Consider the following 15087-nt stretch of genomic DNA (forward strand, 5'->3'; position numbering starts at 1 on the left):
AAAGAAATTAAGTAAAATGCAGCGTTGAAATCTAAAGACTTATTTTCTCTGAAATGTAAAGTTAAAACATTTCAGTTTTATGGATTGAGAATATCTGCCAAACAAATAATTAGTTATTAGTTTCCCTGATATATTAGGGTTTTCAAAATAACTTCCAACGCGTAATCAATGCATCATTCTGGGATGTACCATGACCCAAAATGCCACACTGCTGTCAGAATGCCATCTAGCGGTAGAAAAAGCAACATGCATAGACATGGAAAGATATTGGTTCACTTTAACTACAATACCACATAGTTACTATACCAATTATATTAGTCTAAAGTGTATGTTCATAAACTGCATCACTCCTTTCAGAAAACAGGAACATTGGTTTTAATGCATATGTCCTGTAAGTGTTTTGGATTTCAGTAGTAAGCAGGACAGCTTTGAGTGTGGATACCATCTCTTCTCTGTTGAAGGAACATTCTGCTTCAAAATGAAAACACTTAAGATGAAATCTTTAACAAAATAATTATTTATTTTATTCTTAACTTTCATACATGTAACAGACTGCTTATATACAGTCATACCATCTTACAAACAAGTGAAATATTTATCAGGAAGCGTATGACAAAGCAAGTATAGCCTGTTACTAAACAATGATATATTCAGCCATTTTGTCTTAGTCTCGAGGCTGAAGTTTTTCCTAATCATGTTACGTGTCTGCTCAGGAAAAACTCCTGGCCCTCATCTTCATGATCAATACACAAGTGCTTCAGTTTGTGGTAAGGGATTTCCTCAGACTGTCCATGCTACCCAAGGCTCCCTTGGCACTGCTCTTCAGGAGGACACTGATCTCCTGTCGACAGAACGGGCACTGGAGTGCCACTGCGCAGAGGGCCTCCTCTAGTGCCCCCTGGGTGTGGGGGTCAGGCAGGGTGCTACAGGAGCCCAGCATGGCGAGGGTGTGGTTGAGCCAACCCTCCTCCCTGACCAGGGTGATGATCCAAGGCTGGGCCTTCACACAACCTCCCAGGGCCTGCAGACCCAGCCTCCACAGCTCCCCAGCCTCCTCCCACCACTCCTCCCAGGCAGGGCTCACCCTAACTGGGCCCGGGCCCGAGCTGGAGTCCAGGGCACCACGGAGGAACCGCAGGGCTGCGGAGAAGAACCGCCTCTGGCTTGCTTCAACCGGAGCTGGAACATGGTAGAACAAATACAAAGACAGGCTTCAATGAATTTAGAGGGAATGTATTAGGCATACATTCATACAATTGCAAAAATAAACTATTCTATTAAGACAGAAATTGGCCCGTTCACTCATCGAAAAACAAAGCCATGTTAACTCACCTTTAGGAGCTGGTTTAAGCCTGCCAATCATGAGCCCCAGAGTACAAAGATTGGCAGCCAGGACCAAGAGGCGGGGTTTGTGCAGGAGAACAGGAAGTGCTTCACTCAACAGTGACTCAAGGCTTCTGAAACAAGGGTCCTTTCTGAGAGACAAGATTGTGCATAAATAACAGATTTTGTCACACAGGTTATATTGTAATGTTATGTATCCCCAATGTGAACTTGCAGTTAGTGAAATATTTACCGTTGAGGGGGAGATTCAATTTAATTTATTTTATAATCAACAACACAAAACGTCCCCATTTTGCTGTATAAAAATCCATCCCAACTAGTCACCAGTATCTGTAAATTAAACTATGCTATGTGTGTTTTATAGCGTACGTGTGTGCATTTCAGTCTCTACAAAACATTAGTTATACAACACATACATGTGTATTTGGGTCTTTGCAAGTGCAGCTGTGTGTAGTGTTTATTTTGTACCTGACTCGCTCCGGCTCCGTGACAGTGAAGTTGAGCAGGGCCGAGCAGGCTGTCTCCATACTGGGGTCCCGGGCTAACGCTGCCCCTCCCTTCCCCCGCAGGTCACCCCATCCCTGGGTTAGGAAGGTCACCAGGAGACCTGGGGTGTCCAGGGTGAGCAACACCTTTCTTGGGGCGTCCTCTGCAGAGAGGTGGCACAGAGCTGGGAGGAGATACCTAGAGGGGGGGGAGCAGGAGAGGCTGTGGCTTAAAATCCTGTTTCTCAAATGCGGTCAACTCCTGAGAAATGCACACAGCTTGGGACTGTCAGCACTACCTGCACTAAACCCAGTATGCAGTTACCAGGAGCAGTTTTTTAAAGAAATCAATTGGGACTGGAATCAGAGTCAACCTACCTTACAGCATCTTTGCCTGTCCAAGCCCCTCCCTGTGAGCAGTCGCCTACAGACATCTCCGACATCCAATTGGAAAGACCCTGGTCGTGACTCTCTCCCTGTAGATGGCTTCTGGCGTAGCCCATCAGAAAGGGCAAGAGGGCAATAACTTCCTCCTTGAGACATGAAGTCTCTTCGGCGAGCCAGGCGCAGAGGGAACGGAACGTGGCGAAAATGAAGGGGTCGCCGTAACGACTCGGATCAACCTGGAGAAAAATACTTAAGTCAGTTTCAGAATCAGAGTTAGCCTTGTCTTACAGGAGTACTCTTTGAGCAAAGCTGAAAGTGTGATGTAAGGTAAACACTACCGTATTGGGTAAATCCATTTGAATTCAATCCCTTTTTGACAGCACCCCTTTTGATTTGAACGAAGCCTTCAATATATTTTCCCCATTGTAGGAAGGCTCAGAAAGTGACTTTTTGGCCCTGAATGTCAAAATGTAAACGTGTTCAAAGTGAACCCATTTTGCACACCCCACCATACCATGAGACATCCATGTCTTCATCACTGGAAAATATAGCCCTTTGCACTTCTACCCGTAAACAGTTTGAAAATCTTGAGACTGATAAGCACCTAAATTGGAACGTAGTGGCTGTACAGTTAAATGCTATACATGAGTATCAGAGCTCAGGGTCTCTGCTCCACAGCTCTGTATGGGTTTTGACTGACACTCGTTCTGAACTTGACCACTGCGTGCAACAAGAAGTTGGCCACATCCCTCCCGCTAATTTGGCAACTTTTGCACATTTTTTGTTGTCCGAGTGAAGGAAATGCTGCAAATTACGAGGAGTCGATGTATTGTGAAAAGCGAGACATTGAGGATTCAAACAAATATTTCTTTGATGTCATACAAGCAAGCCAAACGCCTGCGAGTCCAAATGTGCACTTCACATCTCCATCTCATAAAACTCATGTAATATACAGTGTCAATGTTTATGATCACTAAGTTTGATGTACAGTTACAAGATGACATGGGTTGTCCTGTACAGAATGAGCCTGTTTGTTGTATTGTGAAGACAATTTCCCGCGGACCACACATCTGAACAAACTCACGAAAGCCTAATACTGTAAGATTATAAAATCCAATTTAGCTAGTCACGTTGGAAATTGAACAAGCTTTCAAATTATGCCCACCTGACCCAGAATGAGATTTATTATGGACCGCTTTTTGGATTGCGCAAACAGTATTTGTGTAAAGGCGGGGGGATGCAATGCTGTGTTAAAAACAACTACAAGTGTACTTGCTCTAGTTCCTCAACGGCACAGCTAGGAGAGCTAAAAAGAAACACTTTATAGCTGAAGACTCTTCGAGTCATATAAACGCAATGAAATTACTTAGGAACTGTGCACACTTAGGTGTGTGGCCACTTGGAAACACCAGTTAGACCGCTCACTCAAAACCTTTGTCATGTCTTAGGTTGCACCTATCCCAAATTTTCCAAGAATATTCTTATCATGTTACTGAATGCATTTCCAGATTTCGTTAAAGAAATTAGGTAAAGGACAGTAACATGCACATAAAATCAACAGTGTAATGTTTGGATTCACTCGTGTCAGGTGAACTGTTGTGTCCTCACCTTTTATCTAATAATTTTCCCATAATCTCCAAACTGTTTCCTTTTAATTGCTACCATGGGTATGAATATGCTTTCCATATTTCTTCTGTAAGAAACATTTCAATTTAGCCCTATCCATATAGTGGAACAGGTAAAAAAACATTTAAATACAAATTAAAATCAAATACAATTTTTTTTTTAAAGTTACCTTAAAAACGTAAATTATCCCTAAATATATATTCGCATAGACCCTATTTTACATTATCTGAGGTTCTTGTTTTGTGCCCGCCATCAGTTGAGGCACAAATCCTACAATTCTGTAAAGCAGGGTCTAAGCTACGTGAGTATTACATTTTTTTTTTTTCAATTAAATCAGAGTTCACCAATATTAGAGTTCACCCATATTTTGATAATTAACATTAAAAAAAGGTTAACATTTATTTTATTTTAAATAAAAACATTAATTTAAAAAAACATTTTTCAAGATATTTTAGAATAGTTTGACAACCTTTTTTGTGAGCTTTTAAATGATACCAAACCAGCTTTTCCAGTAATAAAGATGTGTAATGGTAGGGTGGGTATGCAAAATGGCTCAACTTCGAGCACATCTATCTTCTGAAAGTTTCGGCATTCAGGTCCAAAAAAGTCACTTCCTAACCACTTCTTCCATAGGCAAAAATGTATTGAAAGTTGTTTAAATCAAAAGGGATGTTATCAAAAAGCACTTGAAATCAAATGGATATACCCCATTGTGAATTTTGTGTGTCTGTGCTTTGTACTGTCCACGACAGTTATCTTGTGGGAAACATGATTTGAATTTTACTCCACCTACACTTTCTTACAGACACTCTGGCTGATGTGAAAAATGAGTATGAATGCAGCTTCTTTGCCTCGTTCTCTTACCTGCTGCAGGTGATAGATGACTGCCGAGAAGGCCTCCTCCAGAACCCGGAGAACCTGCCTGCTCTGCTGCAGACTGAGTCCAGTGATGGCAGTCTGTGGCTGGGCATCGCTCTGCTGGGCGACTCCCTGGCTGCTGCAGGCCTGCTCCATGGCCGCTTCCATGACGCGGTAGCAGGCGGTGAGTGTCTGTTGCAGCTGGGGACTCAGCTCTGTATCGGGGGGCTCCTCCAGGCCCATCCTCACCTCCACACAGGCCCGGTTCACCAGCAGGCAACAGAACTTAGGTGGCCCCACAGGCTCCCAGCCGCACAGGTCCAACAGGCAGGCGGAGAGGACTAACACAGGGCCTATTTGACCTGGGGTCAGCTTAGCCTGCAGCATGGGCCTCAGGGCTGCCCACAGACTGACCATAGTTGGCGTTAGGTCAGTGTCCTTTGGTGTTCCACCTGGCGAGGGGAGGAACTGCGGCACCAGGGCACACATATCGAGCTGGGTGAGGCCAGTGGCTTGGCAGAAGTCTTGGGAGACTCTGGCCAGGAGAGAGAGGAGTTCGGCTGGGTGCTTACTCCAGGCTCTCTCTTTAGTTTTGCCTGAGAGCAGGGCACCAAGAAGGGGTAGTCCTTTTTCATGGCTCAGTGTCTGTTTCTGCCCCAAGGCCCGACAAAGAGCTGGGACGGCACCCCTGGCCAGGAGCTGATCTGGGCCCCGGGGTAAAGCACACACTGTATTCAAAACCTGGTAACAGTCTGTAGCCAAGGCCTCATCCAGTTTGACTGTTGAATGGGAATTTGGAGCTCCATTTTCTGCAGTACCTTCCTCAGAGCCTGTAGGGCTCGTCGCATCTTGAGACGGTGCTTTGAATCCTGCAGTGTCCTGGACAGGCTCCTTGGTAGTGTTCGTGCTCTGTGATGACTGTTCATCTTCAGCCTGGCTTGGCTGGTCTGGTTCCATCCCTTGTCTAGCCTGGTGCTGGGCTTGTTTCTGCGGGCTCCATTTGGGCCCATCGGCCAGCAGCCCTAGCAGTAGAGGGATGGTGGTAAGGAGCTGTGGGTGGGCGGCCATGTCTGGGTCTGTGCTGAGGGCAGCCAGCAGAGCTGTGCCCAGAGACAGAAGCTCCTCTGGGGGCAAGCCGGAGGCATCACTCCCCCGGACCGCAGTCACCAGCAGGCGAGCAGGAAGACTCAGCCCCACCGCCTCAAAGATGCGCCGCAGTGTCGCACTGTCAAGCTGGCCTGCTGGACACAATCGTGTAATCTACAGAACAGAAAGTGAGGAATGGAGAATATAAGGGTGAAATATTTTTTTGTTACCCACCATACCAGATTAAATAGAATTACTAAGGGTCAGAGATAAGGTAGACTGGTGACACTCTTACCAGGAGGAGTGCAGCGAGTGTGTGGCTGTCGTTTTTGGCGTGGGTGAGTGTGTGTAGACAGCGCTCCAGAACCTCGCGCTGGGCAGCAGACAAGCCATCTATCGCCAGTGGCGCTCCCTCTCCTTCCTCACTGCCTGTGTGTTCGCCACTGGAATCACTCTCAGAACTCACAATAAATGTACCCTCAGCCATTGCTAATGCCATCCTGTAAACACAATATACATATCAGTGGTGAAAATGAATGAGACAGATCCAGACAATGCCCCATCTTCAAAATTGAGGTAGTAAGACATCAACCTCAACTGCATCCTGTACATTGGATTAGTGAGCAAAAATAAACCACTGCCTTTTTTTGTCAAGAGCTTACCTCAAATTAGTCCTTTTGGAAGTTTTTCTTGATAAGCCATTCTCATAATTTGTGTCATTGTTGTGGAGCACCACTCCTTCACTTTGTTTTCTGAAGTGCAAAGGCCCACCTGGACTCTTATATTATGAAATAAGTCTTGTTGTGCATTGTATTATGTTCATGTTAGCTGTGTAGCTAGCTAGACTAACTATCCCAAGATGTACTCTTAATAGGTAGACCAAACCAGTTTTGGTGATTTCTGGTATTTCATCAAAATAAATCAATACATTTTTGGACTCATTCAAAAGTTTTTACCTGATTAAGTACAATACCAATGGAAAATCATGTTTAAAAAGTTCAATTTATATTCCTAAAACGTAAGTTGAAAAGGATGCTGTCACTGCTTCCTGTTGACAAGACATTTTGAGAAATAGCCCAGTGTCCAAATCAATAACCAACAGTTTGTGAAATATTGAAGACCTAAACATAAAATGTACTATCTGCACATTCATGTGCAACAATAGTAATCATACTACTTGTAGTTTTTATGAACTGCACATGCACCAAAAAACACTGTGGCAATAAACCACTTAGCGATTAGGGGGAAATCAGGTTGTACGCGCTGATGAAACTAACACCTAAAAAACCTGCCACATTATTCTTTATTAGGATCCCCGTTAGCCTACAACTAGTCTTACACATGTAGTGTGTTTGCATTGATCAGCTACACATACATGTCAGTACATACACACAAAAAGTAGCTCAAACGGAGGAGAGGTGTTGCTTTATTAGTTTATTTTTTTAATAAACCAGGCTTGCTGTTCACTTGCACTATATGAGATGGAAGAGAGTTCCATGCAATCATCTGTGCGTTACCTTGAATTTGTTCTGTGCCTGGGACTGTGAAAAGACCCCTGGTGGCATGTCTGGTGGAGTAAGTATGTGTTAGTGTTGTGTGTAAGTTGACTATGCAAACAACTTGGAATTTCCAACACCATTTTTCTTATCAAACAAGAACCCAGTCAGTCTTTCCTCAACTCTTAGCCAAGAGAGCCTGGCATGCACATGATTAATATTAATACTCTGATTACAGTGAAGAGCAAAACGTGCTGCTCTGTTCTGGGACAGCTGCAGCTTAACTAGGTACTTCTTTGCAGCACTTGACCATGTGACTGGACAATAATCAAGACCAGATAAAACTAGAGGATGCAGTACATTCTTTGTTGAGTCAAAAACCCATGGAAACGTGATTTTTTTTTTTACATTACTGGTTAGAGAACAACCTGCAGAAGACAGTCAGCAACATTTTGGATTATTGAATTTAGATTTTTGATGAGGTCGCCAAAACAGAAACGCAACACTTTTTTTTTGTCAAGTACTCATATCGATTTCACGTTGATATCGATTGCTTGAGAGGGGGGAAACGAGGTCGCACGTCCTGATAAAACTAACAGTTCAAAACCCACAGAATCTGGGAATAATGTGTACATCTTTGGTTAGAGGACAATTTGTAGAACACCGCCATTTTGAATCAAGTCGGTTGCCAACGCGGTAAGTATAATGCAACACTTTTTTTGCTAATCACTTCGATATCACGCTGAAATCAATAGAACAGAGGGAAAACACTTCGGATGTAGCACTGTTTACACTAACACTATTCAAAGGCCACATGGAAACTTGGAACAACCTATACACGTTTGGTTAGATGAGAACTTGTAGAAGGCTTATCTATATTTTGGAATGTCGGATATTGATTTCGGGAGGCTGCCATCACAGAAAAGGAACAGACCACTTTTTCTGTTAGTTAAATTAAACATAACGACGCAACATAGGATAGAAGTGACAACGGTTGGCTACTATTTAAGTGATAGCTTGACAGTCGAATTCATGTATTGGTGTGCGGCATGCGACTTTTATAAAAACTGCCCCAAATTGTCTGTGCCATTTCCTTAACGTTCAAAGTCCTGCGCATCCCAGCGCGTGACAAAAATCAACAGTACAAAACCAAAGATATGTATCGGTTTTAAACAATCAATCTCATGTCATCACGATGGCTATACACTTTTATACTAATATCACCAATATGAGGTATAAAGGATGTGTAATTCCACTCAAATTTTACAGGGTGAAAAATGCAAGCTTGTGTAAAGTAGTAACACAAACTGTCCACATTAGGAAAATTAGCGCAATATAGAATATGGCAAAAATAATTCTACATGTCACTTTAAGTGTGTTGCCCAATCAAACTATTGCAACAATGACATTAAACTCAATGAACCAATTAAGAATTTTTTAAAGCTCTCAAACAACTTAGCTCCGCGCTCTAGACCAGTGTTTCCCAAACTTGGTCGTGGAATCAGCTGTGTAGTGCTAGGGCGAAAACCAAAACATGCGCCCAGGGGGTGCCCCAGGACCAAGTTTGGGAAACACTGCTCTAGACTAAAGCCTCCAGTGTCTGTGCAGCAGCCTGGAAGTTTGACAGCCCTACTCTTTTAAGGAGCCTTGTTATTTGCCGAGGTAAACTGGCTCTAACAGCCAAATACTCCATCTAAACATGAATCGATTCTCAATTACGATACGCTTCCAAAAACAAAGCCCTTTTCATATCACACAAATACAATTTCACAAAAGCAAAATACACACTTTTCACCAGTTATCAGTTGCAGCTGACAGTATTTTTCAGTGACAACACGTTTCTGGCGACCTTCTACACAGGTGTTCGGTGCCGCTGTAACATAGAAATATGGCCATGTGGGAACACGAACCTGGCCTAATCCTATAAAAAAGGTGAGCGCCAATTTAACCTTGTATTTTTAGGAAAATATGTATCGCTGCTATGAAAGATAAGGTCCTTATTACTTCCTAAACCGTAATGTATGCGATTAATGTTAATGTTCAGACCGAGCGTCGGGGCTCTTGTGGAACTGAGAGTCATGCTCAAGGGCTAGGCTAACTCAAATTAGTAAGCTTTCCAAAGTGTTGTGGCTAATGAACTCATATCGTTCACGTTCCCGCGTACATATATTTTTGCATTTTCTTTGGCATACATTGAAAACTACTGTGATAAAATAATTAGTGGAAGTAGCTACAAACATACTCACATTTAGGCTAGCTGCGTTCTTTATTTGTTCATTCAACTTTCAGCGCTGCACAAGAGAATGAGATCCACGAAAGCAAGCTGTCAAAACAAGAGATGGTTAGAACAACCAATCAACGTGATCAACAAATTATAATCGGCCAATCATGAGGAGGTTCTTTGACATGTAAGGACGCCATTTTGGTTGGTGGCCCGTTCTGGGAACGTTTATATTTTTGGTTGGCAAAGCAAAATTTTGGCACATTATTTCAATGCCCTTTGATAATGTTGTGTTTAGTCATAGCAATAAAAGTTACTCCAAAAGATTGCAATTACTTGGCTGCGTGAGACGGACGTGATTGGATTAATCGTGTTTAGGTTTATATTGTAGCGACCCGCACAGACAGTTTTGTGTTATGTGTTAGGCTAGTAGGTGGTTGTGTTGTACTTACCAGTACCCAGTGTTCGCGGAGTCCGACATGCCAATCAACCTGCTATCTGCCAATCACGGGAATGCCTGGAATGTTCTGATGCCGGGCATTCTGGCGGTTGGCGGAGTGGTGTGGAGGGGGGTTGTGCAGGGGGATGGAGCATTGGAAGTTAAGACCAGGTTTAGCCTTTGTTCTCTCTTTGGCGTGGGCTACGGCCAAACAGTAGCCTGTGTAAAGTTGGGTTAATAAACCGTCAATTCTTAAACTCAACCCTCTGTCTGGACAATTGTTCCTTTATGATCTAGTCAGGTCATTACAATATTAAGTCGCAAACTTAAGCAAGACCTCTCAGAAGCCAGTTTTTGTGAACTATATTGAACAAAAATACAATGCAACAATTTCAAATATTTTACATTGTTACAGTTCATATATGAAAATCTGTCAATTGAAATAAATAAATTAGGCTCTAATCTATGGATTTCACATGACTGGGCAGGGGTGCAGCCATGAGTGTGGCTGGGAGGGCATAGGCCCACCCACTGGGGAGCCAGGCCCAGCCAATCAGAATGAGTTTTTCCCTACAAATACTCCTTAGAAGGTGAAGAGGCCAAATGTGGAGGTCCTGGGCTGCCATGGTTACAAGCAGTGTTTCCTCTAAGCTGCACGCCCAAGACAGCCATGCAGCTCCCCAGGACTGCCACAGAGAGAAGCACGAGATTGAACTTCACTCAACTTTCTAGAGCAGTGGTCACCAACCGGTCGATCTCCAAGGTATTCCTAGTCAATATTCCTAGTAAAAACCTCAACGATAAAGCCTTGTACTCCTTTTTTATGTCACAGGCTGTTGGCGGTAGGTGCACCCAATTCAGCTGCCCTGTGCACCTGGTAGGCGAAACTCTGCCTTCCCGGCTGGCGCAGTGAGCAAATCAAGTTCACTGTAGGCCTACCGCAGGCCAATCGTATGGCTCAGATGACCATGTCTGCAGTAACGTAGCAGACATAATAGAAAGCTACAGCAAAGTTGATACTGTGAGATTTCAAAACTTTTAAAACCATGACTAGAGAGAGACTGTCAATGAATACCGCAAAGATACGTTGTTTTTAAGTTCTTACTCAGCACTGTCAACACTTTGTATTCATCGCTTTTACAATCCATAAAACACGCATTATTCCTATTTATACAGCATTACAACAAGTATTGCAGTAGTATTGAATGAGTATTAAAGTGTATCTATAGGCTTCTGTTATTATTAGTGGCAAGTTTTTATTTAATATCAAAGAATATTTCACTTTCGCTGTTCATAGGAGTAACAACATGAATTTGTGCATGAGGCAGAAATAATGCGGTGTGACTCGAGTTTCGCCATCAGTTGGAACACTGTGTCCCATTTTGGTCAGTGTCAGTGGAGGGAAGGGAGAGCTGAGTGATGTTAAGAGGCGGATCCTCAGTCTGCTGCTCTCTCCCTTGCTGAGACTGACCATCAGCATATCGGAGCAACCCAGAGCATATCGAAGCAACTCAGAGCATATCGGAGGATTTCTGCCGATCTGGATCATTACACCGGATCAGTAATCCAGGTCATGGCAGCTAGCTAGCTGCAAACAGTGGCTACTGTTAGCTAACGCCTCTGTCCCGAAGCTAGCACCAGCTAGCCTCAAGCTAGGCCCATGCTAATTCTAGGGCTACAATACCTCCTTTGCCAATTGGCCTGGATCCTTTATTGTCGACACGGAGCCCCGCGATCTATCGCGACTGGACTGCCGACGTGATCGCCCGATGTGGTCTCTATTACGATATCGCCGCAGAACCATCTACTAGCCCCGGCCTGCTAGCTTTTCTGAACGCTATGTCCCCTGATTGCCCAGCGTAGTAGTGACTACCGAACAGCACTCTGACTCACCTACTGCTGCTCTTTTGACCCTATGATCACTTGGCTAAACAGCGGATGCCCCCTGGACTGTTTCAATAACAAGGTATCTCATTTTGTTTACCTGTTGGCCCCAGCCTCGAACTCAGGTCCTGTATGTACCTAACTTACCAACTCTGCCCATTCATCGCCATTTACCCATTGTCTTAGCTCTCCTGATCAACACCTGTGATTGCTTTATGCCTCTCTCTTATGGAAATATGCCTTGTCTACATATGCCTTGTTTACATCCCTTGGATAGTTTTTGTTTTATTTCACTGTAGAGCCCTCAGTCCCGCTCAAAATGCCTTAGCTCTTTCGTCACCACCCCACACACATGCCAAAATCTCACTTAGGTTAATTGATGCCTCCAGAGACAAAACCTCTCTTATCGTCACGCAACGCATAGGTTTACCTCCACTGTACTCCCATCCTACCATACCCTTGTCTGTACCTTATGCCTTGAATCTATTCTACCACGTGCAGAAATCTGTTCCTTATATTCTCTGTCCCAATGCACTAGATGACCAGTTATTATAGCCTTTAGCCGTACCCTTATCCTACTCCTTCTCTATTCCTCTGGTGATGTAGAGGTTAACCCCTGTAGCCCCCAGTTCCACTCCTATTCCCCAGGCGCTATCATTTGTTGACTTCTGTTAGCATAAAAGCCTTGGTTTCATGCATGTTAACATCAGAAGCCTCCTCCCTAAGTTTGTTTTTCCACTGCTTTAGCACACTCCACCAACCCTGATGTCCTAGCGGGGCCTGAATCCTGGCTTCGGAAGGCCACCAAAAATTCTGAAATTTCCATCCCCGATGACAACATTTTCCGTCAAGATATAACTGCCCAAGGGGGTGGAGTTGCAATCTACTGCAGAGACAGCCTGCAGAGTTTTGTCATGCTATCCAGGTCTGTGCCCAAACAGTTTGAGCTTCTACTTTTAAAAATCCATCTTTCCAGAAATAAGTTTCTCATTGTTGCCACTTGCTACAGACCCCCCTCAGCCCCCAGCTGTGCCCTGGACACCATATGTTAATTAATTGCCCCCCATTTATCTTCAGAGTTTGTACTGTTAGGTGACCTAAACTGGAATATGCTTAACACCCCAGCCGTCCTACAATCTAAACTAGATGCCCTCAATCTCACCCAAATTATCATGGAACCTACCAGGTACAACGCCAAATCCGTAAACACGGGGGCACCCTCATAGATATCATCCTGACCAACCTGCCCTCTAAATACACCTCTGCTGTCTTCAACCAGGATCTCAGCGATCACTGCCTCATTATCTGCGTCCGTAATGGGTCCGCGGTTAAACGACCACCCCTCATTGCTGTCAAACGCTCCCTTTAAAACACTTCAGTGAGCAGGCCTTTCTAATCGACCTGGCCGGGTATCCTGGAAGGATATTGACCTCATTCAGTCTGTAGAGGATGCCTGGTTATTCTTTAAAAGGGCTTTCCTCACAATCTTAAATAAGCATGCCCCATTCCAAAAATGTAGAACCAGGAACAGATATACCCCTTGGTTCACTCCAGACCTGACTGCCCTTGACCAGCACAAAAACATCCTGTGGCGTTCTGCATTAGCATCGAATAGCCCCCGCGATATGCAACTTTTCAGGCAAGTTAGGAGCCAATATACACAGGCAGTTAGGAAAGCAAAGGCTAGCTTTTTGAAGCAGAAATGTGCATCCTGTAGCACAAACTCCAAAAAGTTATGGGACACTGTAAACTCCATGGAGAATAAGAGCACCTCCTCCCAGCTGCACACTGCGCTGAAGCTAGGAAACACTGTCACCACCTAAATCCTGTCAGGTGGATGGATTATCTGGGCAAAGAAGAAATGCCCATTAACAGGGATGTAAACAAATGTGTGCACAAAATTTGAGAGAAATAAGCTTTTTGTGTGTATGGAACATTTCTGGGATCTTTTATTTCAGCTCATGAAACAGGGGACCGACACTTTACATGTTGCATTTATATTTTAGTATCAAAACTATCTATTGAACACTTATTCTTTAATTGTTTGCATAGTGAGGTGTTCTGGACTGATGTGAAGTTATAAATTGGCAAGAAAATTTATACAACCATAGAAATAGAAAGTTTGACATTATTTTACTACACTGATTCTACAATTGAATGTCAGTATTTCATTAATCTCTTTATTTTATTTGGAACATTTTTTCATACACAAATCAAAATTTATGAAGAAAATGCCCCATTTAATATTTTCAACTGATTTGGAAAATTATTTAGAGTCATTAAAACGAATGCAAAACAAAATGTCTGAAATGTATTCGCAACATGTCTGTATTGGATTTAATGTTTTGTTTTTATTTATTTGTATATATTTTATATATTTGTTTTGATTTATTTTTCCTCTGTAATTTCTTCTTTATGTAATCCCTCTGGCTGTTCTGTCTTTTGTGTTTTGTATGTTACTATTGTTGAATAAATAAACAATAAACATTTATAAATAAATTACCTCTGAGAAGCCAGCAAGAATAAGCAATACCAAGCAGTAAAAATAAGGATGTGACCTCGGCGATTACCCTTCACAATAAAACTCCCGCAATGAAAGACGGTAAAAAATTACAGACATTGTCGAAATTCCTAAAATTGGCAAATGTTAGCAGAGTTAGATTTTAACCAATATCAAAAAAGGAACAAATTATATTATAGCATTGACAATATTGTAACTAGCATTAAAAGTAATGATTAAGGTTTCTACGGTAACAAAAGTAATACAAATAAAACATTATTTATAATACTACTGTTAATAATAATATAGTAGGCTTAAGGTCATTAAAATCATTTTAATGTAAAAACAATGTTAATAATAATATTAATATTATCATAATAATACACTTCAGTAAAAATGTCTCTTATGACCGAAAAGAGCTTCTGAACAACAGAAGAGCGATTACTCACCTTGAATTGGATAAATCATTTTTCTTTAATGAGTCGGAGGAGAGGAATTTACTCCAGACACCCGAACAGTCCCTCATCCCCATCATTTGCAGGAGAAAGAGACAGAGATTTTGCAGAAGGAGATCGGGGTGCCTTGTGAGGATCAGGCGACAAGTGGCTAATCTGCCTTTGCCATCTGTACTGTTGGCCAACGTATAATTGCAGGAAAATAAATGGGACAAACTAAAAGCACGTACATCCTACCAATGGGACATTAAAAACTGGAATGTCTTATGTTTCACCGAATCGTGGCTGAACGATGACATTAATAAC

General features: G+C 42.8%; 1 protein-coding gene across 2 annotated transcripts; it reads right to left on the bottom strand.

The window, feature by feature from the left end:
- Positions 1 to 499: 499 nt before the first annotated feature.
- Positions 500 to 10100, bottom strand: ncdn (neurochondrin). Of its 2 annotated transcripts, none has more exons than XM_024396047.2 (8): positions 9956 to 10100; positions 9529 to 9605; positions 6082 to 6286; positions 4707 to 5960; positions 2208 to 2452; positions 1813 to 2028; positions 1333 to 1475; positions 500 to 1179 (listed from the first exon to the last, which is right to left on the bottom strand). In XM_024396047.2, coding segments are annotated over exons 2-8 (2487 nt in total). In that variant the 5' UTR covers positions 9531 to 9605; positions 9956 to 10100; the 3' UTR covers positions 500 to 757. The 2 variants fall into 2 exon arrangements, with proteins under 2 accessions (XP_024251815.1, XP_024251814.1); XM_024396046.2 differs by lacking the exon at positions 9956 to 10100 and adding an exon at positions 9840 to 9937.
- Between the last annotated feature and the right edge of the window lie 4987 nt (positions 10101 to 15087).

Source organism: Oncorhynchus tshawytscha, linkage group LG31 (assembly GCF_018296145.1).
Source record: "Oncorhynchus tshawytscha isolate Ot180627B linkage group LG31, Otsh_v2.0, whole genome shotgun sequence".
Taxonomy (NCBI): domain Eukaryota; kingdom Metazoa; phylum Chordata; class Actinopteri; order Salmoniformes; family Salmonidae; genus Oncorhynchus; species Oncorhynchus tshawytscha.

Coding starts and splice junctions, on each gene's coding strand:
- ncdn (XM_024396047.2), bottom strand. Junction 2,453..4,706: donor TCATCTATCACCTGCAGCAG/GTAAGAGAACGA, acceptor ATTTTTCTCCAG/GTTGATCCGAGTCGTTACGG. Junction 1,180..1,332: donor GCTTAAACCAGCTCCTAAAG/GTGAGTTAACAT, acceptor ACCATGTTCCAG/CTCCGGTTGAAGCAAGCCAG.